Below are 25,133 nucleotides of genomic sequence, written 5' to 3' on the forward strand. Positions count from 1 at the left end.
GTAAAGCAACCCATTTCACTTTACTAAGACATTGGCATCATCTGATGAGTACTTTGGAAATGTCTTAAAAAAAAAAAAAAAAAAAAAAAAAGTGGTACAGAAACGTACATTAACATTCTATCTTCATCAACATTGCCTTTTGGGTCCTTATAGCAAAAGGCACCTCAGTGTATTTGAACCTGGGCCTAATCTATAACTGTGTGGGGCACAGTAACACAAAAAGATTACTACATCTCCTTTACAATTTATAGCACAATTCACCCCCTCCATATTGGGCAATACTCCCTATAATTCTGGCTACCACATTCATCATAATAATTATAAAGAATTATATTACCTCTTCCATCTATATGGTATTCTCTCCATTACAGACAGGGATTAGCTAATTATCAATACCCTTTCATATGGGGTTGGTTATTTATCCTAAATTTTATTCAGGCCACTGTTCGGCTATTTCATTCATCAATGAATACCCTTTAAGTATTGAAAAAATTGATCAGTTTTGCCATGGAGTAATTATATTGATCTGTAGCTGGCATATATATATATATATATATATATATATATATATATATACACACACACACACATACATGTACCAATGGCCATTTACCCCTTACAAGGGAGGTAGCCAAAAAATAAAGGCATAAAATCCACTCCCACCCATTCAATCCCCATATGCTCCACTCCCATTCACCCTCCTCCCTCCCTCTTATCTTGGCTCATACTGGATGACTGGTTATCCCTGCATCTCGCCCACTGTCCTGGGTCAGAACCAATGTAGCAGGACACAGCACATCCACAGCAAGGCCGCTTCATTTAAACATACAGAAAAAGAGAAAACAGGGAGAAATCTCTTTGGGCTGCATCAAAATATCATTCACACATATTCCCACACCTCCCCATCCCCCACCCACTCCCTTACATGCATCACAACATCATCCATAGACAACCATTCTCTACTCACCCCTATCTTGTCTTCCCTCTTCTTTCCTCAACAGACATATCCCTTTTCCCAATGCCCCTTTTACCCCATCCATCTATCTCATCCTCGGTCGCTCCTTCATGTTCATTCCCTCCACCTCTGCCTTCCACACTTCTTTCACTAATCTTTCTTCACTCATTCCTTCCATGTGTCCAAATCATCCCAATACTCTTTCATTCACCCCATCTCCCAACTTCCTTTCCACTCCATTCTCCTCTTCACCTCCTCGTTTCTCACTCTATCCAGCCTAGCATCCCCTATCATACTTCTCAGGTACCTCATCTCAAACACATTCAAACTCCTCCTCTCTTATGTTTCATGTTTCTGCCCCATACAGTGCTGTCAGCACAATCACTCCTTCATAAAATCTCCTCTTAGCATTCACTTCCAAATGTCTATTTCTTATTACTCTTTTAACCGCCCCCCCAAGGCATTTACTTGCTTCTCTCAATCTACATTCCACCTCCACTCCTCTCTTTCCCATTACATTTGCATCCAAGTATCTAACACTATCCACTTCCTCCAGTCTCTCTCCATTAATACTCACTTCCAATTTCCTGCCACATTCTTCCCATGTATATCTCATCACTTTACTTTTACCCACACTTATCTTCAACATCCTTCTTTGAAATACCCTCCCAAACTCCGTCACTAACTTCCTTAATCCATCCTCCGATCCTGCCACAAGTGCAGTGTCATCGCCAAACTACTGGCTTATCTCCCACTTTTCTTTAACCATCTCCAATACCCTTGCGTTTACCTCTCCCACCACCCCATCCATATATAAATTGAACAGCCAAGGCAACATAATACATCCCTGCTGAAGCCCCATCTTTACCTCAAAACTCACTCTCTCCATTTCTAACTCTAACACAGGCTCTACTAATCTTGTAAAAAAAAAAAATTGACTGCTCTTAACAGCTTTTTTCTCTTCCCATATATCTGCACATCTTCCCACAGTACCTTCCTGTCTACTCTGTCATAAGCCTTTTCCAAATCCATCCAAGCCCAAAAAAACATCCTTATTTTTTCCTAAAGCTTTCTCACATATCTGTCTTACCACAAAAATCTGATCCACGCAACCCCCAAATGTCCTAAACCCACACTGTTCCTCACCAATCTCCCTGTTCCTCTCCTGATCCTCTCAATCAAAACCCTCCAATATATATATATATATATATATATATATATATATAAAAGGGCTTATGAAGAAAAGTTGGAATAGGTCATGGACTAAAATTGATGCACAAGAGCTGGATAAACAATAATTAACAACACCTGTCACTAACCTGTTGTCTGATGTACTCTCCACTAAGGTAAATATTAATAAATCCTGGGCCTGAAATCTCTGCCTTCTCCACAAGTGGGCAGGATGGTAAGTTGGCTACTATGTCCTTTGCAATATCCTGTGGCTTCTTCTTCAACACCTGTGGGCACACATCAAGATATCACATAAAAATCCTCAACAAAGTCAGCAGACAGTAGAGGAACCTCACATAAAAACTAACAATGAAACAATGCAATATCCTTTGATAATATAATAAATAAGGGCTTTTCTAAGGCAATGCAAGTCACACAGTCCATAATCAATCATACAGTGTGCATAGGCATTCCTGCAGATTTCTCTGGAAAGAAAGTTTGGACTGTTGTCTCCCATATTTTAGTGGGGATAATTTATAAGTCCCTGGATTTGAGCGATATGAGGAGGAGAGTAGTCAGTGATTGTAAGCTCTGCTAATGTGAAAAGATGAAGGCAGTAAAGTTGAACTTGACACAAGGGGAGAGATCTTGGGCCTAGTTTGGGGCCCCAAGTGTCAGGCTTTCCATGCTTGTATATCAGTCTACAATTATGGAACAAATCACTAGCTGCAGTTAAATCTTTCAAATAATGAAACCCAGCAGCCACAAAGCTTCAATAACTCTCAATATGATGTCACAAGATCAAAACTTTGCTACTGCTGGGTTTGATTATCTTAAAGGCTACAAGTTTTAAACTGCAATCTTTGTATACCCCTTTTAGCTGTAACATGCTCAGGTTTCTATTAGGGTGTTAAGAAGTTGGTTTAATGACTTCTACAGTTGATGAAGCATATGTCTTTCATTAATATTCAAACCTAGACTTGAGCATGGGGTTTCTCCAAATATAGACATCTCTACCTAAATATAACCTCATGTTAACCTTATCATCACCTTTTTATCTATTTATTTATTATTACATTATTTCATTATTAATTTTATCATTTACCATTATTATTACAATCATTATTATTATTACAATCATTATTATTATAACAATCATCATCATTACAATAATTTATATACCAAAGGCTTTTCCCCCCTGATAAGGGAGGTAGCCAAAGCAAAAGGGATGTGCCCACTCCCATCCACCACACTTTCCTCTCTCTTATCTTAGCTCCCCATGAATGAAGGGCCATCCCTGTCTCCCATCCACTGCCCTGGGTTAGAAGCAGTGTAGCAAGACACTGTACATCCATAGCAAGGATGCTTCACTTAATTGGCAATGTATCTCTTTAACAATAGTAAAATAATTTACATTGTCTTTAGTTGCCTAGTGACTGGAAATCATAAAATCCATTCTAATAAACACACTTTAATTTCTCTTATGAAATTACACATACACTAGCACCTGATCTCTATGCCCAGCAAAGTCTTATAAAATTTCATGTAACTTACCTTGCCAATGGACATAGCAGCATTACACTGATAATCTGCAACTTTAGAGAGAGTGATCTGTACATTGGGATTTTTAACTTGTGGTGCAGTATCTTGTACGCTGGCTGTGAACAGGCGAGTTAATTGGTCGATGATGTTGATCATGCCTGGCCCCAATGGAATCCTTGAACCACATGCTCTCACCTCTTTCACAGACTAAACAAAACAAACAAAACAAAAATCAGACATAAAAAAAGGGGAAATAATAAGAAAAATTAGTAAGTGCAATTTTTGGCAAAAGATACAAACAAGTCAGTCAGTGTATACAAATGGGTGAAAATTCATAAACAAACTAACATTAAATACATATTCCATGATAAAAACATGTCTAGTTATGGCCACCAGCTGAAACCTTTCTAACCCTAACTTTATCAAAAGTCACAGTATAAAATTGCCATAAACATATCATCAGAAATCATGGCCTCAAATGATTATCATTAAAAATAGATTTGTTCTACAGCCTATCTCCTCTGATGATTAAAACATATCACAAAATTTAATTACACAGTTTCTTCACCTTGCAAGAATTACCAAGCAAAACTGATGACAATTTAAGCTTGCTTTCATTTGGCAAAACCTTCTAATATATATGTCCTGCCTCATTTCATGGAAAAAGATTCTGCATCTCAAGAAGCACAAGATTCATTCAAGGGCTAACATATCACATTTTATTTATTTACAGGTATCTTATTATTAATATTTTTCTTTCCATTCTTATGAGGCAGAAACATGGAACATAAGGGAGGAAGGTTTAAATGTGGAAGGATGGAGGAAAGAAAGTTTAAGTGTTTGAGATGAAATGTGTGAAAAGTATGGTAGGGGTTACTAGACTGGATAGAGAAAGAAACGAGGAAGGGAGAAGAGCGGAGGTGGAAAAGGAGTTGGGTGATAGGGTTGATGAATGAGTATTGGGATGGTTTGGACACGGAAAGAATGAGTGAAGAAAGATAGGTAAAAGAGGTGTGGAAGGCAGAGGTGGAAGGAGTGAACACGAGGGGGCAACCACGGAGGAGAGTGTAATATGATGAAGCATACATACATACTTATACCATGGGCTTTTTTCCCCTTACAAGGGAGGTAGTCAAAGCCAGAAGACAAAATTCCACTCCCATCCATTTCATTCCCACCCATTCCTCTCCCATTCACCACCCCTCCCTCCCTCCCTGGTGATGAAGCACCAATGAATAAATCTAAAGAGCAGCTCATTCTCTTAGTATATATATGTATATATATATATATATATATATATATATATATATATATATATATATATATATATATATATAATTATAGTATAAGGAAAAGAGCAATGCTAATTGGGTCCCATCCTACCCTCCAATTTCTCATACCTAGCCTGAAATTAATGTGTATTTACCTAATTGTATTATACAGGAAAGGAGTAATGCTCATTAGATCACATTCCTTATTCTCTAATTTTCTAAAATACCTAGACTCAAATTCATTTAAGGTTCAAACTTAATCTATATCTTTGATTTCCAATTACCATATTTAGATTTAAACTCATGTATTGTTAGAGTTTGGGCTATATCACCTTCTAAGCTATTCCACATATACATCCAGTTTGATCTTAAATTCTTGTATAATGTGTGTATGTATTTACCTAGTTGTATTATACGGGAAGGGAGCTATGCTCGTGGTGACCCATCTTTGTATCTTTCAGCATCAAGTTTTTTCTTAAAATCTTGAATAGTGTTTGCACACACTGTTTATCTAAATTATTCCAGGTATCCAGCACTCTGTGTGGGAAGCTATTTTTTTTTTTTTTTCAGATCTCTTCTATAGTTATCCTTTTTGTTTCTTTTCATGTCCTCTTATTTTTCCATTGTCCCATTTTAGTAAATCATTCCTATCAAGGATTTCCATTCCTTTCATGATTCTATAGTCAGTAGATCTCCTCTTTCTCTTCTTTGCTCCAGTCTTGGTAATTCCAATTTGGATAATTTTTGTTCATATGTTAATTTGGAAAGAGCTGGTGCCAACTTTGTCATTGCTCTTTGTATTCCTTCTACATACATACATATACCAAAGGCTTTTCCCACCTTACGCGGGGTGTAACCAAAAAAAGGCATAGAAACCACTCCCACCCATTCCATTCCCCTCCACCTCATTTTGGCACCTCCTGGATGACGGGTCATCCATGCATCTTGTCCAATGCCCTGGGTGTGTCACAAGAGACAGCACATCCACAGCATGGCCACTTCATTAATTAATTCAGCGATCCCCCCCTCTCCATCCCTTCATACAGAAAAGGAGAAGACGGGGAGAAATCGCTTTGAGCTGCGTGAAATTATTTCTCATACATACTTCCTCACCCACTCCCCCTCATGCATCATAGCATCATCCATACACAACCCTTCTCCATTCACCCTTACCTTCTGCCTTCTCCCATCCTTCCTCAACAGACATTCCTCTCTTTTGTAATGCCCCTTTCACCCCATCCATCCATCTCATCCTAGGATGCCCCCTCATATTCATTCATTCCACCTCTGCCTTCCATACCTCTTTTACTAATCTTTCTTCACTCATTCTTTCCATGTGTCCAAACCATCCTAATACTCTTCCATCAACCCTGTCTCCCAACTCCCTTTCCACCCTTGTTCTCCTCCTCACCTCCTCATTTCTCACTCTAATTTCTTTATATTCTTTTTAGTACTGAGTGTCCATAGTGTTGCTGCATATTATAGTTTTGGTCTTATTAGTGTAACTAATATTTTTTTTATCATTTCCTCATCCAAGTAGTCAAATGCAACTTTCATTGACCTTAATAGGTTGAAGGTTTCTCTGACTATTTTATTGATATGTTTGTCTGGTGTCATGTCTTTGCTGATTATTACTCCAAGGTCTCTTTCCGAGTTCACTTTTTTGATTTCTTCTTCACCAATCTTATAATTTTTTTATATCATGTTATTACTCTTTCCTTTAAGGGAGTTGGGAGATAGGGTGGATAAAAGAGTATTAGGATGGTTTGGACACATGGAAAGAATGAGTGAAGAAAGACTAGTAAAAGAGGTATGGAAGGCAGATGTGGAGGGAGTGAACATGAAGGGGCAACCTAGGACGAGATGGATGGATGGGGTGAAAGGGGCTTTGGGGAAGAGGGGAATGTCTGTTGAGGAAGGACGGGAGAGGACAGAAGACGGGTGAATAGAAAATGGTTGTATATGGATAATGTTGGGATGCATGAGGTGGAATGGGTGGGGGAATGGGGGGTGATGTAATATGTGTGAGAAACATTTGACACAGCCTGAAGGGATTTCTCCCCGTCTTCTCCTTTTCTGCATGAGGAGATGGAGAGGGGGGTCGCCAATTTAATGAATTGGCCTGCTGTGGATGTGCTGTGTCTTGCGACACTGCTTCTGACCCAGGGCAGTGGATAAGATACAGGGATAACCCATCATCCAGGAGGTGCCAAGATAAGAGGGAGGGTAGAGGGTGGCAGGAAGTGGAGTGTATTGGGGATGGAATGGGTGGGAATTAATTTTATGCCTTTGTTATTTGATTACCTCCCTTGTAAGGGGGAAAAAGCCCTTGGTATATGTATGTACTTTTTCCAAACTCCATTATAATACATTTCTTGATATTGAAGTTCACTTCCCACTTTTGAGTCCATTTCCAGATTTTGTCCAGGTCTAACTGTAATGATTCACAATCCTCCTCTGTTCTTACTTTCTTTAGTATTTATGTGTCATCTGCGAGGAAATTCATATAACACTCTACTCTTTCATGTCATTTATATATATGGCAAACATGATTGGAGCCAGTACCGAACCTTGCGGTACACCATTTATCATTTCTTCCCATTTTGAGTATTTATCTCTAATTACTACCCTCATTTTTCTCCCAGTCAGGAAGTCTTCCATCCATTCCAATAATTTTCCTCTGATGCCACCTATTGATTCTATTTTTCTTACTAGTTTCTTGTGTGGTACCTTATCAAATGCTTTTTGTAGGTCTAGATAGGCAGTCTGCCCATCCATCTCTCTTTTGTATTATTTCTATTAGTCTCGAATAGAACCAGATCAGGTTTATTGTACATGATCTTCCTTGTCTAAATCCAAATTGATTCGGATTCAATATAGTTTTTTTCTTCCAGATGTTTAACCTACCTACTTTTGATAAATTTTTCACATATTTTTGCTACTGTGCTTGTTAGGGAGACCAGTCTGTAGTTGGTTGGAATTTCTTTGTTTCCTCTTTTATATATTGGTACAATATTTGCATTTTTCCAGTCCTGTGGTATCTTTCCTTCTTTGAGTGAGCAGTTGACTATATTATATCTTATCTGTTAACTCCTCTATGCATTCTTTCAGTATCCAATTTGCAATTCCATCCGGACCATGCAATTTTCTGACATCAAAGTTTTTTATTTAGTCACTGATTTCTTTCTGTGTTACAGTTATTTCTTTCACTGGGGGATTTCTGTCTCTCTATGTGTGTATGTGTGTGTATTCACCATGGTCTTGGATCACATGTTGGACTCGTAATCAACAGCTATTTCCCTCCTGGAAGAGCGCTCAGAGCTCATATATGACCGACCTATGGGTAACACTGTGACCTTACATGCACACACACCCCCAGCTCCCCACCCACAAGAGTTGGAGTAATGACTCGCAGCTCAGCGATACTGAAATTATTTCAGCCCTGGGTGGGATTCGAACCCAAACCACTGTAATGGCAGCCAGGCACTCTATCAACTAAGCCATCAAGTCATGTGTGTGTGTGATTCACCACCATGGTCTTTGGGATCACATGTTGGACTCATGATCAACAGCTAATTCCCTCCTGGAAGAGCTCAGAGTTCATATGACTGACCTATGGGTAATGCTGTGACCCTACACGCACACACACACCCCAACTCCCCGCACATGAGAGTTGGAGTAACGACTCAAAGCGCAGCGATACTGAAGTTATTTCAGCCCTGGGCAGGATTTGAACCCGGACACCAGTAGTGACGGTCGAGGACTCTACCAACTGCGCCACCAAGTCGTGTGTGTGTGTGTGTGTGTGTGTGTGTGTGTATGTAATTGTATTTACCTAACTGTAGCATAAAGGAAATGTGCAATATTCATTGGGTCTGTCTCCCACTCTCCAATTTTTTTCATACCTAGCCTCATATTCATGTACAGTTCCAACTTAGTCTATATCCTTGGTTTCCAATTACAATATTTTTATTTTAATTCATGTATCGTTTGAGCTACATGTGTGTGTATTTACCTAGTTGTATCTTACAGGAAGGGGATTTGCACCTGTGGTGTCCTGCCTTTGTATCTATGTCTAATTTGCTCTTAAATTTGCGAATGGTTTTTGCACACACTATTGTTTTGTCCAGTTTGTTCCAAGTGTCCACCTCTGTGTGAAAAACTGTTCTTCTTCAGATCTCTTTTATATCTATCTTTTTTGAGTTTCTTTCCATGTCCTCTTGTGTGTGTGTCTTTGCACGTGTCTCTGTATTATGTAAAACAAATACACAATGGGCATGTACGGACTCCAGCACAAAAAAGCAAATCCAACTTGAAACAACGACAGGTACTTGGTAGCATAATGAGCACCACTATAACAAAGCAGCTACACAGCAAACAACATCACACTGCCAAAAATTGCATCATTAATCAAGTTTGAATAAAAATCAATAAATGCCTAGTTGAATGCCAAAAACAAGATTGTGAAAGAATACTATTCATGTTGCCATATATTGTCCTGTGGCACAAATCTAAGTGTATGGAGCACAACTAATGTTATGATACTCATGTCTTTCACCATTGTCCGAAGTGAAGCAACAAGCCAACATATTTTAGTGACACTTACTTACCAATACTTCCAGTAGTGCCACAGTCAGGAATTGGCAGTATAAATTGCAGCACTATTTCTACAAATCATAGCAATGGGTGCACTACAATAAAATATGCACTGTTATGTACAGTATCACATTTATTGTCTCATAAATGTACTGTTCACATCCAACACTATGTGAAAAAAAAAATAATAATTAAAAAAAAAAAAAAAAAAATTACTGTGGATCATATATATTAGGTTTCAATTTGCGGTCTCTAAAAATTTCCCAACTGTAAAACCTACTCTAAATGAAGAAAATAAACAAACAAATAAATATAAAACAAATTGAAGAAAAAGTCAGACCATAAATATTCACTTGTCCCATAACTACTTTCTAACCAATCACTCAGTTTCCTATAGACCTGCTGAACAATTCTTCTTCAATTTTAATAGATAAATACAAAATTAGCTGAATAAATAACTGTGAAATCATTACCAACTTTTTATTCAGCTAAGGGGATCATACTACAGTAAAGGATTTAACATTTTCATTGAAAACCGATCTTAACCACATCTTATCTTAAATTTACGAGCCACGGGAGATCAGCAATTGGCCATGTGCTGTCACTGTGCCTATTCCCGTTAACTGATTAAGGACTAGACAGAGGCGGGTAGTTCCACCACAAGGACGGCATCCCTACCCAAATTAAAACACCTGCTCCCTCACTAAATAATCCTTCCAAACCTTATACATGTTTAAAAGGACTCTTACGCTCTTTCACAACAAATTTTCCCACAAACATCAAGTTATATAAACGAGAATTACAAATTTTGGGCATATTTATAACAAACCCAGGCTAACATAATTCTAAAATATGAACAAAAACATTAAAAAGGAACACTTACAGAACCTACAGATGTAGGGGTCTTAGCAACTGGGGATTGAGTACATAATTTCTTATAGCAAGGTTCCTCAGTCATTTTTACTTTCCCATATAAATATATTACCAGCATTCAATGAATTTCTACCAGGAGTCTCCTTCCACACAAGTGCACAATTAATATATCAGTGCACAACAATAAGTATCCACAAATAATTAATGTCTATAAAAATCTCATTGTAAAATCAATTCTTTTAGTCATAGGCATATGATGTTGTGTGATGCTGTAGCAGACTTGTCACTGTGGCAAAATCTACAAAGGAGCTTCCACACATTTCTGTAACAAAGGCAAAGCCCTTCTTAGGTGCTTTAAAAGAATAAAATTAAAGAACCTCTACACCAATTCATTTATCCTACAAAAAAATTTCAAGATATTTTTCATATATCATTAGTTCCCATACGAGAAATTAATAAAATCTTGAAATATATACAAACACTCCACAATACATACAATTATAAATCACAAAATCAAAATGAACACAATCTAAATCATTTAAGCCATATACATGATACACACACACGCATGGTATATGTATGTATAGGTTATAACACAGACAGCACCCCATGAGCACAACTCTAACCCTGTATATTACAACTTGGTTAATGTGCACATGATTGAACATTCTCAAACATGAGACATCTTGAGATCTTGCACATTCAAGGGATGATGTCATATTGGAATAAAAATTAAGGCAAAATGACAAGGAGGTTGTCCCAATCCTGAGATAACCACAGAATTAAATTATAGGTCCATGCCATGCATTTATTATACATGATAGGTACACACATGCAAGAAACAGAATTGCTCATATATGCAACAGAAAAATAATTAAGCTTACTCACCCTATTCAGAATCTGCTGTCTATATTTGAGTTTTCTGTTCTCTGCTACGAGTGCTGCCAATTCCTTATCCTCAAATCCTTCATCTCCCTCTAAAGCTTCAACCTGACCTTCAGAGAGAGCAGCAATTTTTGCAGCCAAACGCTCAACCTCCTTCTCCTGTAATTATTCATCAGTTATATATATGGTTCAAATGAAAATATGCAACATTTCTTACTCTTCTATATTCACTTACACAGTTAAAAAAATAAAATATGATTGAAATGTGTGTGTAATTTCTAAGATATAACATAAGGCAGTAGAGCATTTTTCTATACAAACCATCAACCCATTTGTTGCCCTACTCCTCTCCCTCAGCCATCACAACATGTCATACATGCACATCCCAATGTATGTAGTCTCTATAAAAATCAACCCCACTACTCAAGCATCTGTGATGACCTGTCACCAGTACAACCCTACAAAAACATATACAAACTCAGACCACAAAACAAGTATTTCATGAATGGGTTTAGATTGTTTCACTAGGCACCACCACACATCTACCCAACTGAAGAATCACTCCCAAGACACACAAGAACCACAATGGTACAACCGTCACCACTTGGCATTGAAATGGTACCGACAAATATCAGCCTAGCTAGCTTCCAATAGCCCTGGTGTAACCACCACAGAGACAACACTAAGCACCTATTTCTACACTGCCATACCCTCACCCAATCCAGACAACACAAATTCTTGGCATTCCTGGAATACAGTAGTCCCATCTGGGATTATGAGTAGCTCCCCTAAACCTCCTAGTTAAACAGGGAAAAATATATTAACAACAGTCTTTTCTATAAACTAATTAATTTGAGCTTTTGGTGACATAATAGATTACTATTTTGTTGTGTAGCATGGGAGGGTTGGAGGGTTATTTTGTTATGCCAGACAAAATCACTACAATTCAAATGGCAAAATCAGTGGCCATGGCTTGGAAACTGGGTCTTCTCAAAGAAAGACCATGGCAATAGATTGATTTGAATGACTGACTGATTAATGCAATCAGGAATATTGGGTGGGGTAGACACTAAGCATACACACAAAACTTAACTTTCATTTTCAAGTTTGGGTCAACAGGGAGTTGGGTTAGGTTAGGTAAGGCTGGGATAACTAACACACAAAACCTTGGCTGGATGCTTACAGAAATTAATTCAAAATTCTATGAAAACCAGAATAATATTGTTAATTTTCCAACACAAATGATCAAAACCATGGTACAATCATACTTATACTTTCTCTGTCCAAAGTGACAAACTCATACTTTTGTTTTCTTTTTAAATGGAGCACTACACATTTACAAATTTCTTACATTGCTGAAAGGATGACTTTCACAATTAAGTTGCTTGAACAACTGATGACATGAATGCACATTAATAGACATGATATCATCACAGCTAACAATTTACAACAAAACTAGTACACCTAAGGCTCCTTCCACACATATTGACTTTAGCTAAGCATCTGGAACATAATGTCAAACTCTCAAATAACCATGGATGTCTGGGTGCTTTCACATGTGGTCATTAGAACATAAGAATGAAGGAAACTGTAAGAGACCATAAGGCCTACACTAGGATGTTCCATGTTTATTACCGCCTATCATCCCCACCCATAAAGTTGTCTAACCTTTTCTTAACTGATAGGTATCATAATCATGTAACCATATGTCCAATTTACAAACTACAGAGTATGTCATTTCTCACTCCAGCAACAATATCTCAACACCAAATCCTGGGCGACAAGACAACAATATCTATCTCCTCTCAACAACGGCCTACATAAAATACAGAAGACTTTTAATAGAACTTTAAATACCCTTGCCTAAATACACCAACACAACACAACAGTCACAGTGTCAAAAGATTGTCCACAAGGGCAACAACCAGAGTCCATATCAATTGCAACCTTATTACAAAACACAAATGAGAAGTAGTCAATTTAATCTAAAACATTTCTGCCATTACTCAAATGAATTATACTAAAAAATATGGAAGTTTCCCTCGCATTGCAATCATTATGATTATAAGCCAATTTCAGACTAATATCAACACAAGTTATTGAGGAATAAAATTGGCCCCGTCTGTCTGCTCCCCCCCTACCTCTATGCAGCCTCTGGTTATTACAGACATGCGAGAACAATTCATTGCTCATCTGTGTTTTGAAAAGGATCTTAGGATGTCATTGACTACGTCTACAAAAATACCCAAACGTGAAACGTTGTTACCTTTGACCTATCACCATACCCCTATGATAAAAAAACAGTTACCAGAATTATGAAGAGATGGACAGATTTTACAAAGTAGTGATCAAGTGCTAACTTAGACAACTATAGTAATTTTATCTTAGTAACAATATGACTTCAAAATAGTTACACAGACATGCATGGCCATGGATGATGGATAGTCACATTTCACTTCCGGCGAATAACTAGATTTGTACTATTTACTTCATAACCACACAATTACACATGCTCTTAACAAATACTCACAGCTTTGGCACATCGCTGATTAAATTTTGCAACAGTGATATCCATTCTTTGCCACGTTTTGCCGCTTTCTACTATTCTACACCTCCACACCGTCGCAACCCACGGTTGCTATGCACACAAGTGGAATAAAGGACAACCTGTGTATTTACGGATAAAAAGGACAATAAATATGTCGAAGAACTTTAAAATCAATTTACTGTAGTGGATAATAATTGATGTTAATATTATGTAACACAACATCTCATTAAACAAAAACCATATTTGTCAGCTGCAATATGTTGTTGGGCGGAAGTCCTAATGTCACAAAAACGGACAGACAGACCTAAAAAAAGGACAATAGCGGCCCTACTGCAACTGTCGTGCTGACTTGCATCAGAAACTTCAGTTTCTACAGTTTATATCTCAAATGATAGTATCTTTACACCGATAACAAATAAGATATATGAAAAACCCATTAATTAACATTGACGATACAACGTATGGACATTTCATATATTGGTGAAAATAATTGTCAAACAAAATAGACACTAAATAAAATGACAAGTCACAATGTCCAAGTGTCTGGCAATATCACAACAGTATTTAACTTATGGAATATCAGTGAAAGAAATTATGTAGGGTAATAATAAAAGTAGATTTTCTCAATAGGGTCCTATTATACTACGGCTAATCCTGTTAGTTATACTATACTTATTAGTTATTACATATACTAATACTTCATTGCTATTACTACTGTTACTACTTACACTAATACTAAATAACACCTACTACCACTATAATTATTGCCATATACCTAACATTAAGAAATAATATTTTATTAATAGATAAGCGACTGACAAATTTAAAGATATATATTTCACACTAATATGTAATGGACTTCTGTACTATTATGTATTTACAAAGTTCAAATGTGCAGTGAAATCACGAATTGTAATGCAGGTATATCATAATCATGATCAAAGCAGAGAATCAAAGCTAGCAAAGTTTAAATGTTATTATAATAATTATACAGTAGATAAATAAATAAAGTCGTCTGCTATCCATCAAACCGCCAAAACTCTATGACGTAGATGTCATATTTCCAAACCTCAGAGATTTAAACTTATTATTTCTAAATTATTTTGATGGTACACAAGAAAAAATAAAACGACTATAATAATTTTTTGCTAGTTTATTAATTTGTAATGCCTATTTTAGCCATTCATACTTTGATGAGTTGGCTTTATATTTTGTATGCTTAAATTCTTTTGCATTGTATTTGCACATTTTGAAAATTGTATGTGGTTTGTATTACTCTTTATTTTACATGTTTAATATATTTTCTATTATTATTTTGTATGCTACATATTTTTGCCATGCAATTAATTAATTTAAATGTTTCCTAAAATGAATACATTTTGTTTCTTTATATATATATATCTTTCGTGCATGTGGCTATGTGCATAATCTTATCCGCTTAATACTTTCATTAAGAAATCGACACGAAGTCTGAATATATGATTATATTATGATTTACTAAGTATTTGATGAAAGTGGAAGAAGAAGTCACGGGTCTAGTTCCGGGTTTATTCCTGACCGGTTTCGTTCTATGCTTCTTCAGAGGAATGTGAAGAAGCATAGAGCGAAACCGGTCAGGAATAAACTCAAAAACTCGGAACTAGAACCGTGACTTCTTTTTCCACCTTCTTCAACATGTCACAATGTACCAACATTTGTCTTAACTAGTATTTGTAAAGAAAAAGAAAAGTAAAAATAAATCTAAGGTGAGTTAACGACAAAGACCATTCGATCTAAAACTGTCAGATTTACTTGATCCAATATACATAATTCAAAAGCAATTGTGATTAGCCAGTAAATGTGTACTCAGGTAAAAAGGTTGACTGATATGCGCAAATAAATGAAAATTAGATAAATATGTAAGTAATTAATAAATAGAAATAAAAGACAAATAAATGTAATAAACTGGTTAAATTTTTGACAGAGAATGACCAAACCGCGTCATTCTCTGTCAACAATTTAACCAGACAACACCTCCTGAAGATGGCCAATTAGGGCCGAAAGACGTCTAGAGGAAAACACCATGGACTTCAGTACTCTACTCAGAAATCTGCATCCAGACGACCGCACATTGGTGCGTAACATAGAAAAGATATTCTATAAACAGAATAATGCTATCTCAGCTGTTGACTTTAACAACGCATGCATTATTAATGGCCTACTTCCAATATATATATATATATATATATATATATATATATATATATATATATATATATATATATATATATATATTGTGGTAATTGTTGTTACGGGAATGGCATTGTTTACCTTGAGCTCGTTTAATTTTCGAATTGGGAATATTTCCTGTAACTTCGTACCACACTATTGTAATTTTAATTAATGTTATTAAACTCCCCTCCCTCTTTATTATTTATTCAAGCCTATGTTGTAATTTGATTAACAAATCGGGAACTTGAGAACTTACTTCAAGTATCAGTTGTCCCGTGGCTTCGAAACCGTTTTGAAGACTCATTAAAAACTCCTGCCGAACAAGACTGATTTTTTAGTCCCGGTACGTCAGACTAGCTTCAACCCTGGTACCAGTCACAAGCTTTAACCCTGTGACCAGAAGGACAATAAACCTCGGCAAGGATCTACAGCCATCGAAGCCTCAAACTTATATTCAGCTCTAACGATTTGTTAGAGAACTCAAACAGGTAAGTTCTCTAACGTTCGTTTTTGTGATCAATTAATTACGACAATATATATATATATATATATATATATATATATATATATATATATGCATGCGTTATTAAAGTCGACAGCATTAAGTCACCACCCGACGATTTCCTTCGTCATTTCTTTGGACCTTTAATTTTGTAAGTATTGGTCCCCAACGGCCCATGTATCGAGATAGGATTTGATTTATTGTTGTCTAATTTTGATTTATTGGTGTCTATTTCCATAATTGTGAATTTTTGTTATGGTTAACACCCTTGTTCTTTATTTCTGTATGTCGGTAATTTTTATGTTACAGATTTTCCTGAAGATGTCTTCTTGCAGACGAAACGTTGAGTAAATGAATCATTTTGGCAATCTGGTTTATGCCCACCCTCCAAATGGCCGAGTATTTGTTAGAAAGCTTGAGAATACCCATAAGAAGATTAACAACCTCCTTAATGTTGTCGACTTTAATAAAGCATGCATACAACAGAATCTGCTCCCTAGATATTCAAATATATATATATATATATATATATATATATATATATATATATATATATATATATATATATATATATGCTCTCGCGCGCGTGTGTGTGTTTACCTAGTTGTATTTTGCAGGAAGGGGAGCTACGCTCGTATTCTCCCGCCTTTGTATCTCGCAGTGTCATCCTGAAATGGTGCGTGTACATATATACATATATATACATATATATATATATATATATACATATATATATATATATGTATATATATATATAAGTTATTAGTTATTGTTGTCCATCGATACGATGACGACGTCACTCCGTGCGTGAATCGGTGAAGTTGATTTTTTTTTTCTTTTTTTTTTATGTATTTACATGGGATCTTTGGTGGCTCCTGAGGCCAGCCATAGAGACACAACTCCTTCCACATTGGTCACACACGTGCTGCCCGAGATGTGGGCGCTGTTGTGTGTGGCGTCTGGCTCTGCAAGCTTCAGCCTTTTTCTCGTAGTCGTCTCTAAAATAATATGCCCCTCTTTGCAAAGTAGATCTCCATTGTTTCCTGTCAGATGCTTCCCTTTCGAGGGCTGCTGGGTTGATGTTGAATTTCTTAAGAGAGTCCTTAGTGTGATCTTTAATTCTCTTTTTGGGCCTGCCAACGGTACGTTGCCCATTGTAAAGTTCCCCATAAGTAACAATACGGGGTAGTCTATTGGTGGGTTGGCGGATGATGTGGCCAGTCCAACGGAGCTGCCTTTGTATGAGGATTTCTTCGAGGCAAGGTATATTCATACGCTGCCTTATCGCTGTGTGGGGGATTTTATCCCACCAGTGGATCCCCAGGATTCGTTGGAGGCAGTGAATATGGAATCTCTCCAGCTTTTTAATGTGATGCCTGTAAGTAGCCCAGGCTTCACATCCGTAGAGTAGGATTGAGAGACAGACAGCTAAGTAAACTGACGCTTGGTGGACAGGGTCAGGTTGTGATTATAGAAGACACGACAAGAGAGTCTTCCAAAAGCGGTTGAAGCGAGAGCTATGCGGCGGGTAATTTCATCATTAATTGTGCAGTCAGAGGACAAAACTGATCCAAGGTAAGTAAAATGTGGCACAACCTTTAGGGCATTTCCATCAATCTCAATATTAGGGTCATCTACAGGTGCATTGTGGCCAGTGCGTTGGTAAAGCACTTCGGTCTTGTTGGTATTTACCACCAATCCTACCCTAGTGTACGAGTCAACAACAGCATCCAGTGTGCTCTTCAGTCCTTGCTGTGTGTGGTTGACGAATGCAGCATCATCAGCATACTGGAACTCGACGACCGAGATGGTGGAGGTGCGTGTTTTTGCACGCATTTTGGCATTGTTGAAAAGGTTGCCGTCTAGTCTGTAGTTGATGGTTATTCCAAGTCCAGTTGCATCGTTGTTGGCATAGAATACCCGGGTTACGACCGCGGTAAAAAGGTTGAAAAGGATTGGTGCCAGAACGCAGCCTTGTTTAACCCCAGTTGATACTTCGAAAGGATCTGACCTTCTCCCTCCAGCAACAACCACTGCATTTGTGCCATCGTGTAGAGATCTGATTATAGAGAGAAATTTAGGGGGCCAACCGAATATTGCAAGTAGGTTCCAAAGCAGGGGGCGGCCGACGGAGTCAAAGGCTTTCGTAAGGTCTACAAAAGCTATGTACAGGTTTTGATGCTGCTCTCTGCATTTCTCCTGGAGCAAACATGCTACATATACCATATCTGTGGTTGACCTCTCCCGCCGAAAACCACATTGTGATTCAGGAAGGATCCTCTCAGTCATGTGAGAGAGAAGTCTCATTAGCATAATGCGTGCTAACGTCTTGCCAGCCGTTGAGAGGATGGTGATCCCTCTGCTGTTGTTGCAGAGAGACTTGTCACCCTTTTTCTTATAGATAGTAATTATTTTTCCATCTTTAAATTGTTGTTGAACGTAGCCAGACTCCCAACAGCACTGGACGAGCTGTTGTAATTAAGTTGCAATTCCAATACCCCCATATTTGAGGAGTTCAGCTGGGATATTGTCTGTTCCGGCAGCTTTGTGATTCTTAAGGGCAGCTATTGATTCAATTACCTCCTCAATTGTGGGTACTGAGTCCAGTTCATGTGAGACTGGAAGTTGAGGGACTTCACTGAGAAATGATGGGTCAGTAGGGTTTGAGTGGTTTAGTAGCTGCCTAAAGTGTGATGCCCAGCGATCGAGTATTTGGGTTGAGTCTGTGAGTAGGTGGGTGCCATCAGCAGATCGGACAGGTGTAAGCGCCGAGTATGCAGGGCCATACGCAGTTTTCAAAGAGGAGTAGAAGTTATGGAGATCTCCTAGGTCCATATAAGATTGCATCTGGGCTGCCAGGTTGGTCCACCACTTGTTTTCCATGTCTCTTAGGAGTCTTTGGAGCTCGGAGCGTACTGCTGAGAACTGGTTTCTGGTGGTAGGAGATGGGTTACGGAGGTAAAGGTCATGGGCTTTGTTCTTTGCCGTAATAAGATCATGAATGTTTTCGGCATTTTCATCAAACCAGTCGCGGTGTCTTCGATTGGTTGAGCCTAAGACGGCTTTTGCAGTTTGCAGGAGGGTGGCACAGACATTGTTCCATGATGTAGTGAGAGATTCAGTGGTGATGTTTGAATCTCCTGTTGCTTGTCGAGCTGGTGGAAGTGAATCTGTCACAGCCTGTTGGAAAGCTTCTCTAGTGTTTGAGTTTTGAAGAGCAGCTAGGTTAATTTTAGGACTGAGGTTTCTTCTGCGGGTGATAGGTCTGATTTTAAGCCGCAGTATGGATCTGACCAGCCTATGATCTGTTGAGGCCTCTGCTCCTCTCATAACCCGTGTAATTAAGACTTCACTGATATCGCGTTGCCTGACTATCACATAGTCTAATAAGTGCCAATGTCCTGATCTTGGGTGCATCCATGTTGCTTTGTGCATATTTCTAAGTTGAAATTTGGTGTTGGTGATGGTAAGAGAGTGTTCGGAGCATAGCGTGAGCAACCTGAGTCCATTTTCATTGCATTTCCCTATTCCATGTTGCCCGAGTACTCCTTCCCAGAGATGGTGGCTGCTACCTACACGTGCGTTTAGGTCGCCAAGAAGGAGAATCTTATCTCTGGGTGGGATATTCTGTAAGGTTTCGTGGAGGCAGTTGTAAAATGTGTCTTTAATATGTTCTTCAGATGGTAGCGTTGGGCCATAGACACTTAAAAGTGTAGCGTACTGGGCTTTGGCGAGTGGTATGCGCCAAGTCATAATTCTAGGGCTGATACCAGTTGGAGCGGTTGGAATAGTTTGTAGTATAGATGACCGCACTGCAATGCCCACGCCCATTTGTTTTGGTTGATCAAGGGGAGCCCCTTGCCAGAAGAAGGTGTATCCTTCTCCTGTTTCCGTAAGGGATCCTGAATCTGGAAGCCTAGTCTCGCTAAAGGCAGCGATGTCTATCTTATAACGGGCTAGTTCTGCCGCCACAAGAGCAGTACGGCGTTTAGGTAAGTCCGGGTTGGAGTCTAGAAGTGTTCTCACATTCCATGAGGCAATTTTCAAGGTTTTGTATTTCATAGTACGACCGCTGTAAGGGACACTCTGGTGAGCGCGGTTACCCACCACAAGTTTAGGGGGGAGCAGGCAATTTTTAAGTCTCCTTTTATCGACCCTTCCTCTAATTGAGGTGGGCAGTGCTGTCCCTAAATAAGGCTGCCCAAACGCCCAGAGAGACACCGAAGGCAGACTGCTGCTCCAGGTTCAACCCGCCAACGATCATGTGCACTGGGCCGCCTGCCGTGCAGCCGACCGGGTAAGGGCTCCCAGCATTCCACACCTGCCCTCGTCACCAGCCTGACTGTCGCCGTAGGACTTTTGGGATGAAGAATGAGATGGGATGAGGAAGCACAGAGTGAAACATGTGCAAATGATATTTAAGGTGGAAGGAAGATTGCACATCTCTCGGGTCCACCATCTTCACCTTTCTCTGCAGAATCCGGTGGCTGGGATGTGAGCCGAGACAACCGGTGCAGGGAGCAGTTGCAGCGCTTTGCCGCAGACCCCTTACTGGTGGGCCCCCCCCGAGGCCGAGTACTTTGAAGTAGTGGGGGGGGCTTGCGTGTTGCGAGGAAGGACTGAGCTGTGCCAGCCAGGTCCAACCATGCTGGAGAGGTCAATCCTGAGCTTCCCGACTAAAACTGTGCCAAACAGACAAATATAAATTGATGACCCCGGCCTGATCTTGATTATGAACTGGACTATTCTCTGGATTCGACGCCCTCACCCAATGACAGTTGTCAGAGAGTGAGATATCAGGGGTAACGAATAGATAGGGGACCCTCCACCCTCATTACTCAGTGAACTTCCCTATCCCTTTTCTTCTTATTCGCTGCCCTAATCTCCTTTTCTCAACTTTTCCTTTTACTACTCGAGAGGTTCTGACAGTTAAAGATTTCCCTGAAACTCCACCAGAAACCAGCTGGGTGATGGGATATACCGCGAGGTCCCTACTCATTGCGAGGGGCAAAACCCCGTATGCTGGTGGAGGAGGGGCAGAGGGGCTACCTTTGACTGCCGACTCTCTATCCATCTTCCAGTGCACACAGGGAGTAGCAACGCCGGCTCCATACTCTATGGAACAAAACTAAAGGACAAATCGGGTTGTGAAAGCTTATACTCGTGACCGAGACCCCCTGTTTGTAAATAGTCGTAATCTGGATCCTTCCGACTCTGCAGAGACTACATCTTTCGTTGCTTGGGGCACCAAGCAACTGCAGTATCTTCTTCCATGTACATCAACTAAAATTTTTCTAATATATGGTGACGCCCAAGAAATATAAACTTGACAATGGCGAATCCACTACCTGCAATTACAGACCCTAAACTCTTACCTCCTCCCATTCCTCCAGATCCTCCTGATCCTCCTGATCCTCCTCCTAATCATCCTTCCAAAATACTAACGAACACTCCCACAAATTTGACCCTTCCAAATAAACTCTCCTCCGACCCAGTTGACGACCCACGCAAAGCAAAGGAAAATCTTGACAACAAAGACCCTGGACTGAATAAGGATAAAGATTTAAATGAAAAGGCAGTTTCCACTAATACCGCCAAACCAACAATGGTCACACTAGAACCATTTGAAATACCAAGCTTTAAAGGCAATGAAAATACTTTACATATTGAGAGTCTAACTTTAAACATGAATTATGAAAATATTTCACAATTCAGTGAATTTGGATGCATAAAAGAAATTAGGCTACGGCTGTCAGACACTTCCAACTATTGGCAAGTGTGGATAATATATTCTTCCCACAATGAGGCAAAGAAGGCCTATTCAGAAAATATAGCAAAAGATATCAAATGCTCCTTGGTCAATAAGGTACCACCCAATCTAGATGTATATTACCCTACAGTGCACAAAGAAAGCTCACAACACGGAAACATCTCAAAAACACCTAAGCCAGCTACTTGGCTCATTGCAACAACCAAGGGAGAACGAGCAAACCTGTACACTTTTAGGAAACAATTAAAGATTAAAGCTGGAGATTTGGAAAATTCCAGAGTTACAAGATTTGGACGAACAAGTTTCTTAATACATGCTAAATCTCCCACTCAAGCAGCAATGATATCCAACTTAAAAATCGAACCTGATGGAATCATCAAAGAAATAAAACCCCATTACAACTTTAGCTATGCCAAGGGGGTTATTTTCAACCAAGACCTACATGAATTGCCGGAAGAAGAAATTCTTGAAATGTGCCCCGAAACAATATGGAAAGTTGATAAGATTCCAAGATCTCACATGATTGTTATCACATTTAACAATGAAAACCTCCCTTATGATATTATAATCGACAAGGAAAAAATGAATATTCGCCCTTATAAACAAAGACCCTTACAGTGTTACAATTGTTATGGCTATGGTCATCCCTCAAGGAAATGCACAAGGAACAAAGTCTGTGGTAATTGCTCCCAAAATGAACACGGTGACTGCGACCAACGAGAACTATGTATAAATTGTAAAGAAACTCACAACGCTAAAAACAGAAACTGCCTTACATATAAAAAGGAGCAAGAAGCTGTCCTGAAAGCTTCCATAGAAAAAATAAGCATAGGACAACCTACAGTGAAGTTCTCCAAACAAACAAATCAAACACCATTGTAACATTCTCGACAAATAAGGATAAAAACCACAGACCTTTAGATGAAACCTCTAATCCCCCCTCTTTGGGGGATCACCGGACTTCCTCGAGGACCCACCGGGCTTCCTCAGAGACCCTCCAAGCTTCCTCGGAAGCCCTCCGAACTCCTGCGGAGAACCCCCAGGCTTCCTCGGAAGCCCTCCGAACTCCTGCGGATAACCCCCAGGCTTCCTCGGAAGTCCCCCAGACTTCCTTGAAGGCTCCCCAGGCTTCCTCGGAGCCCCCCCAGGCTTCCTCAGAGGCCCCCCAGGCTTCCTCGGAGGCCCCCCAGGCTTCCTCGGAGGCCCCCCAGGCTTCCTCGGAGGCCCCCCAGACTTCCTCGGGGGCACCCCCAGGCTACACCGGAGGCCCCTCTGGCTTCTGCGATGGCATATGAAACATCCTCAAAGCCCCCTAGGGGCCCCCCATCTGCTTCTGAGAACCACAAAATAGACCACGGGACCCTAAGCAAGAAGAGTCGCAACCTTGTACAACCAAAAGTACAAAACTCAAAATCCAAGGAGATGCAAAACTCCTATAAAAGAAGACCCTGAACTCTCTCCCCTACCCAAGTAACACCTGAAGGTGCCCGCCAAAAGAGATCCAATCACTCCAACTCGGGACCATCCCACTCAGAAAACAAAACCTGGAAACCCAAAAGAGACACCTAAAACAAGCCCCACTAGAGACCCAGTAAAGAAGCAACCTAAATAATGTCTCTTATCCAGTGGAACATACGTGGTTTCAACTCTAACCTAGAACAACTTCGGATCCTTTTTAAAGAACATAAAGTCTCTGCCATTTGCTTACAAGAGACTATGCTAGGAAACACTTCCCCAAATTTAGGACATGAATATGCTATCTACATATCCCCACCTCTTCCAGGTGTACCTATACAAGGAGGACCAGGGATAGGTACAGGCATAATTGTTCATAGGTCAATGAATCATCGAAGCCTTCACCTAAATTCAGCTTTACAAGTATGTGCAATTCAGATTTATACAACTAAATGGATTACTCTATGCTCATTATATCTAGAACCTGCACTAGAAAACAGATTGCAAGATGAATTAGGCAATCAACGACAACTAAAACTGGAAGACCTACAGAACCTAATATACCAGCTACCCCAACCATTCATTTTAATGGGGGATTTTAATGCCAGACACAGGCTGTGGGGAGAAAGAACATGTAATCGTTGGGGCAATATAGTAGAAAACCTACTAGACAATAACGACATTGTACTACTAAACGAAGGTTCCCCAACCAGATATGATATCACCCACAATTCTAAATCTGCCACTGACCTCACGATCTGCTCCTCTTCGTTGAAACCAGAATACCAATGGTCTGTAGACGAACATTTATACGGAAGCGATCACCTTCCTATCCATATGAAATTAAATAGAAATATTCCATCCCCTTGTTTACCAAAATGGAAAGTTGAAGAGGGAGGTTGGAAAACATACCAAGACTTCACAAAAATTGACAAAAATAATGAAGATTTTCCAAATGCCTATGTTGCCTACGAACACCTCGAGAGAATTATGATTAATGGGGCCATGAAGTCTATACCAAAAACTCGAGGAAATCCTAGACGCGCTCTAGTTCCATGGTGGACAGATGCCTGTGCCTTAAGCAGAAAAATCACTAGAATTTGCTACAAAAAGTACAACAGACGACCTATAACAGTTAACCTAATAACTTACAAAAGAGCACTGGCCAAACAAAAGAAAACTTTCAAAAAAGCAAGGAGAGAATCGTTCATCAGATACATAAGTAAACTGAAACAAGACTCTCCCGTAAGCTTAGTATGGAATAGAATCCGAAAACTGATGGGAAAATTTGTACCATCTCCATTACCCATCCTTACAATTAACAATGAAATAATTTCTGATCCCCTTGAGGTAGC

At 39.3% G+C, this 25,133-nt stretch overlaps 2 protein-coding genes across 3 annotated transcripts in view; both read right to left on the reverse strand.

Moving 5' to 3' along the window:
- Window positions 1–13,975, reverse strand: part of ArgRS (arginine--tRNA ligase-like protein) — a 29,588-nt gene extending 15,613 nt beyond the window's left edge. The window contains exons 1-4 of one of the 2 annotated variants that reach the window (XM_076187130.1): window positions 13,823–13,975; window positions 11,296–11,451; window positions 3,680–3,874; window positions 2,275–2,412 (exon numbers count right to left, since the gene is read on the reverse strand). In XM_076187130.1, coding sequence (XP_076043245.1) covers window positions 2,275–2,412; window positions 3,680–3,874; window positions 11,296–11,451; window positions 13,823–13,867 — 534 coding nt within the window. In that variant the 5' untranslated portion in view covers window positions 13,868–13,975. Of the gene's footprint in view, window positions 1–2,274; window positions 2,413–3,679; window positions 3,875–10,417; window positions 10,709–11,295; window positions 11,452–13,822 lie in introns of those variants that run through there. The other variant, XM_076187131.1, reaches the window with a different exon arrangement.
- Window positions 13,976–19,031: 5,056 nt separating this feature from the next.
- LOC143026078 (uncharacterized) lies at window positions 19,032–20,615 on the reverse strand. Its single transcript, XM_076186074.1, has one exon. It carries the CDS (start codon window positions 20,613–20,615, stop codon window positions 19,032–19,034), a length of 1,584 nt encoding a protein of 527 aa, XP_076042189.1.
- Between the last annotated feature and the right edge of the window lie 4,518 nt (window positions 20,616–25,133).

Source organism: Oratosquilla oratoria, chromosome 6, assembly GCF_046742065.1.
Source record: "Oratosquilla oratoria isolate Oo_2021 chromosome 6, ASM4674206v1, whole genome shotgun sequence".
NCBI lineage: Eukaryota > Metazoa > Arthropoda > Malacostraca > Stomatopoda > Squillidae > Oratosquilla > Oratosquilla oratoria.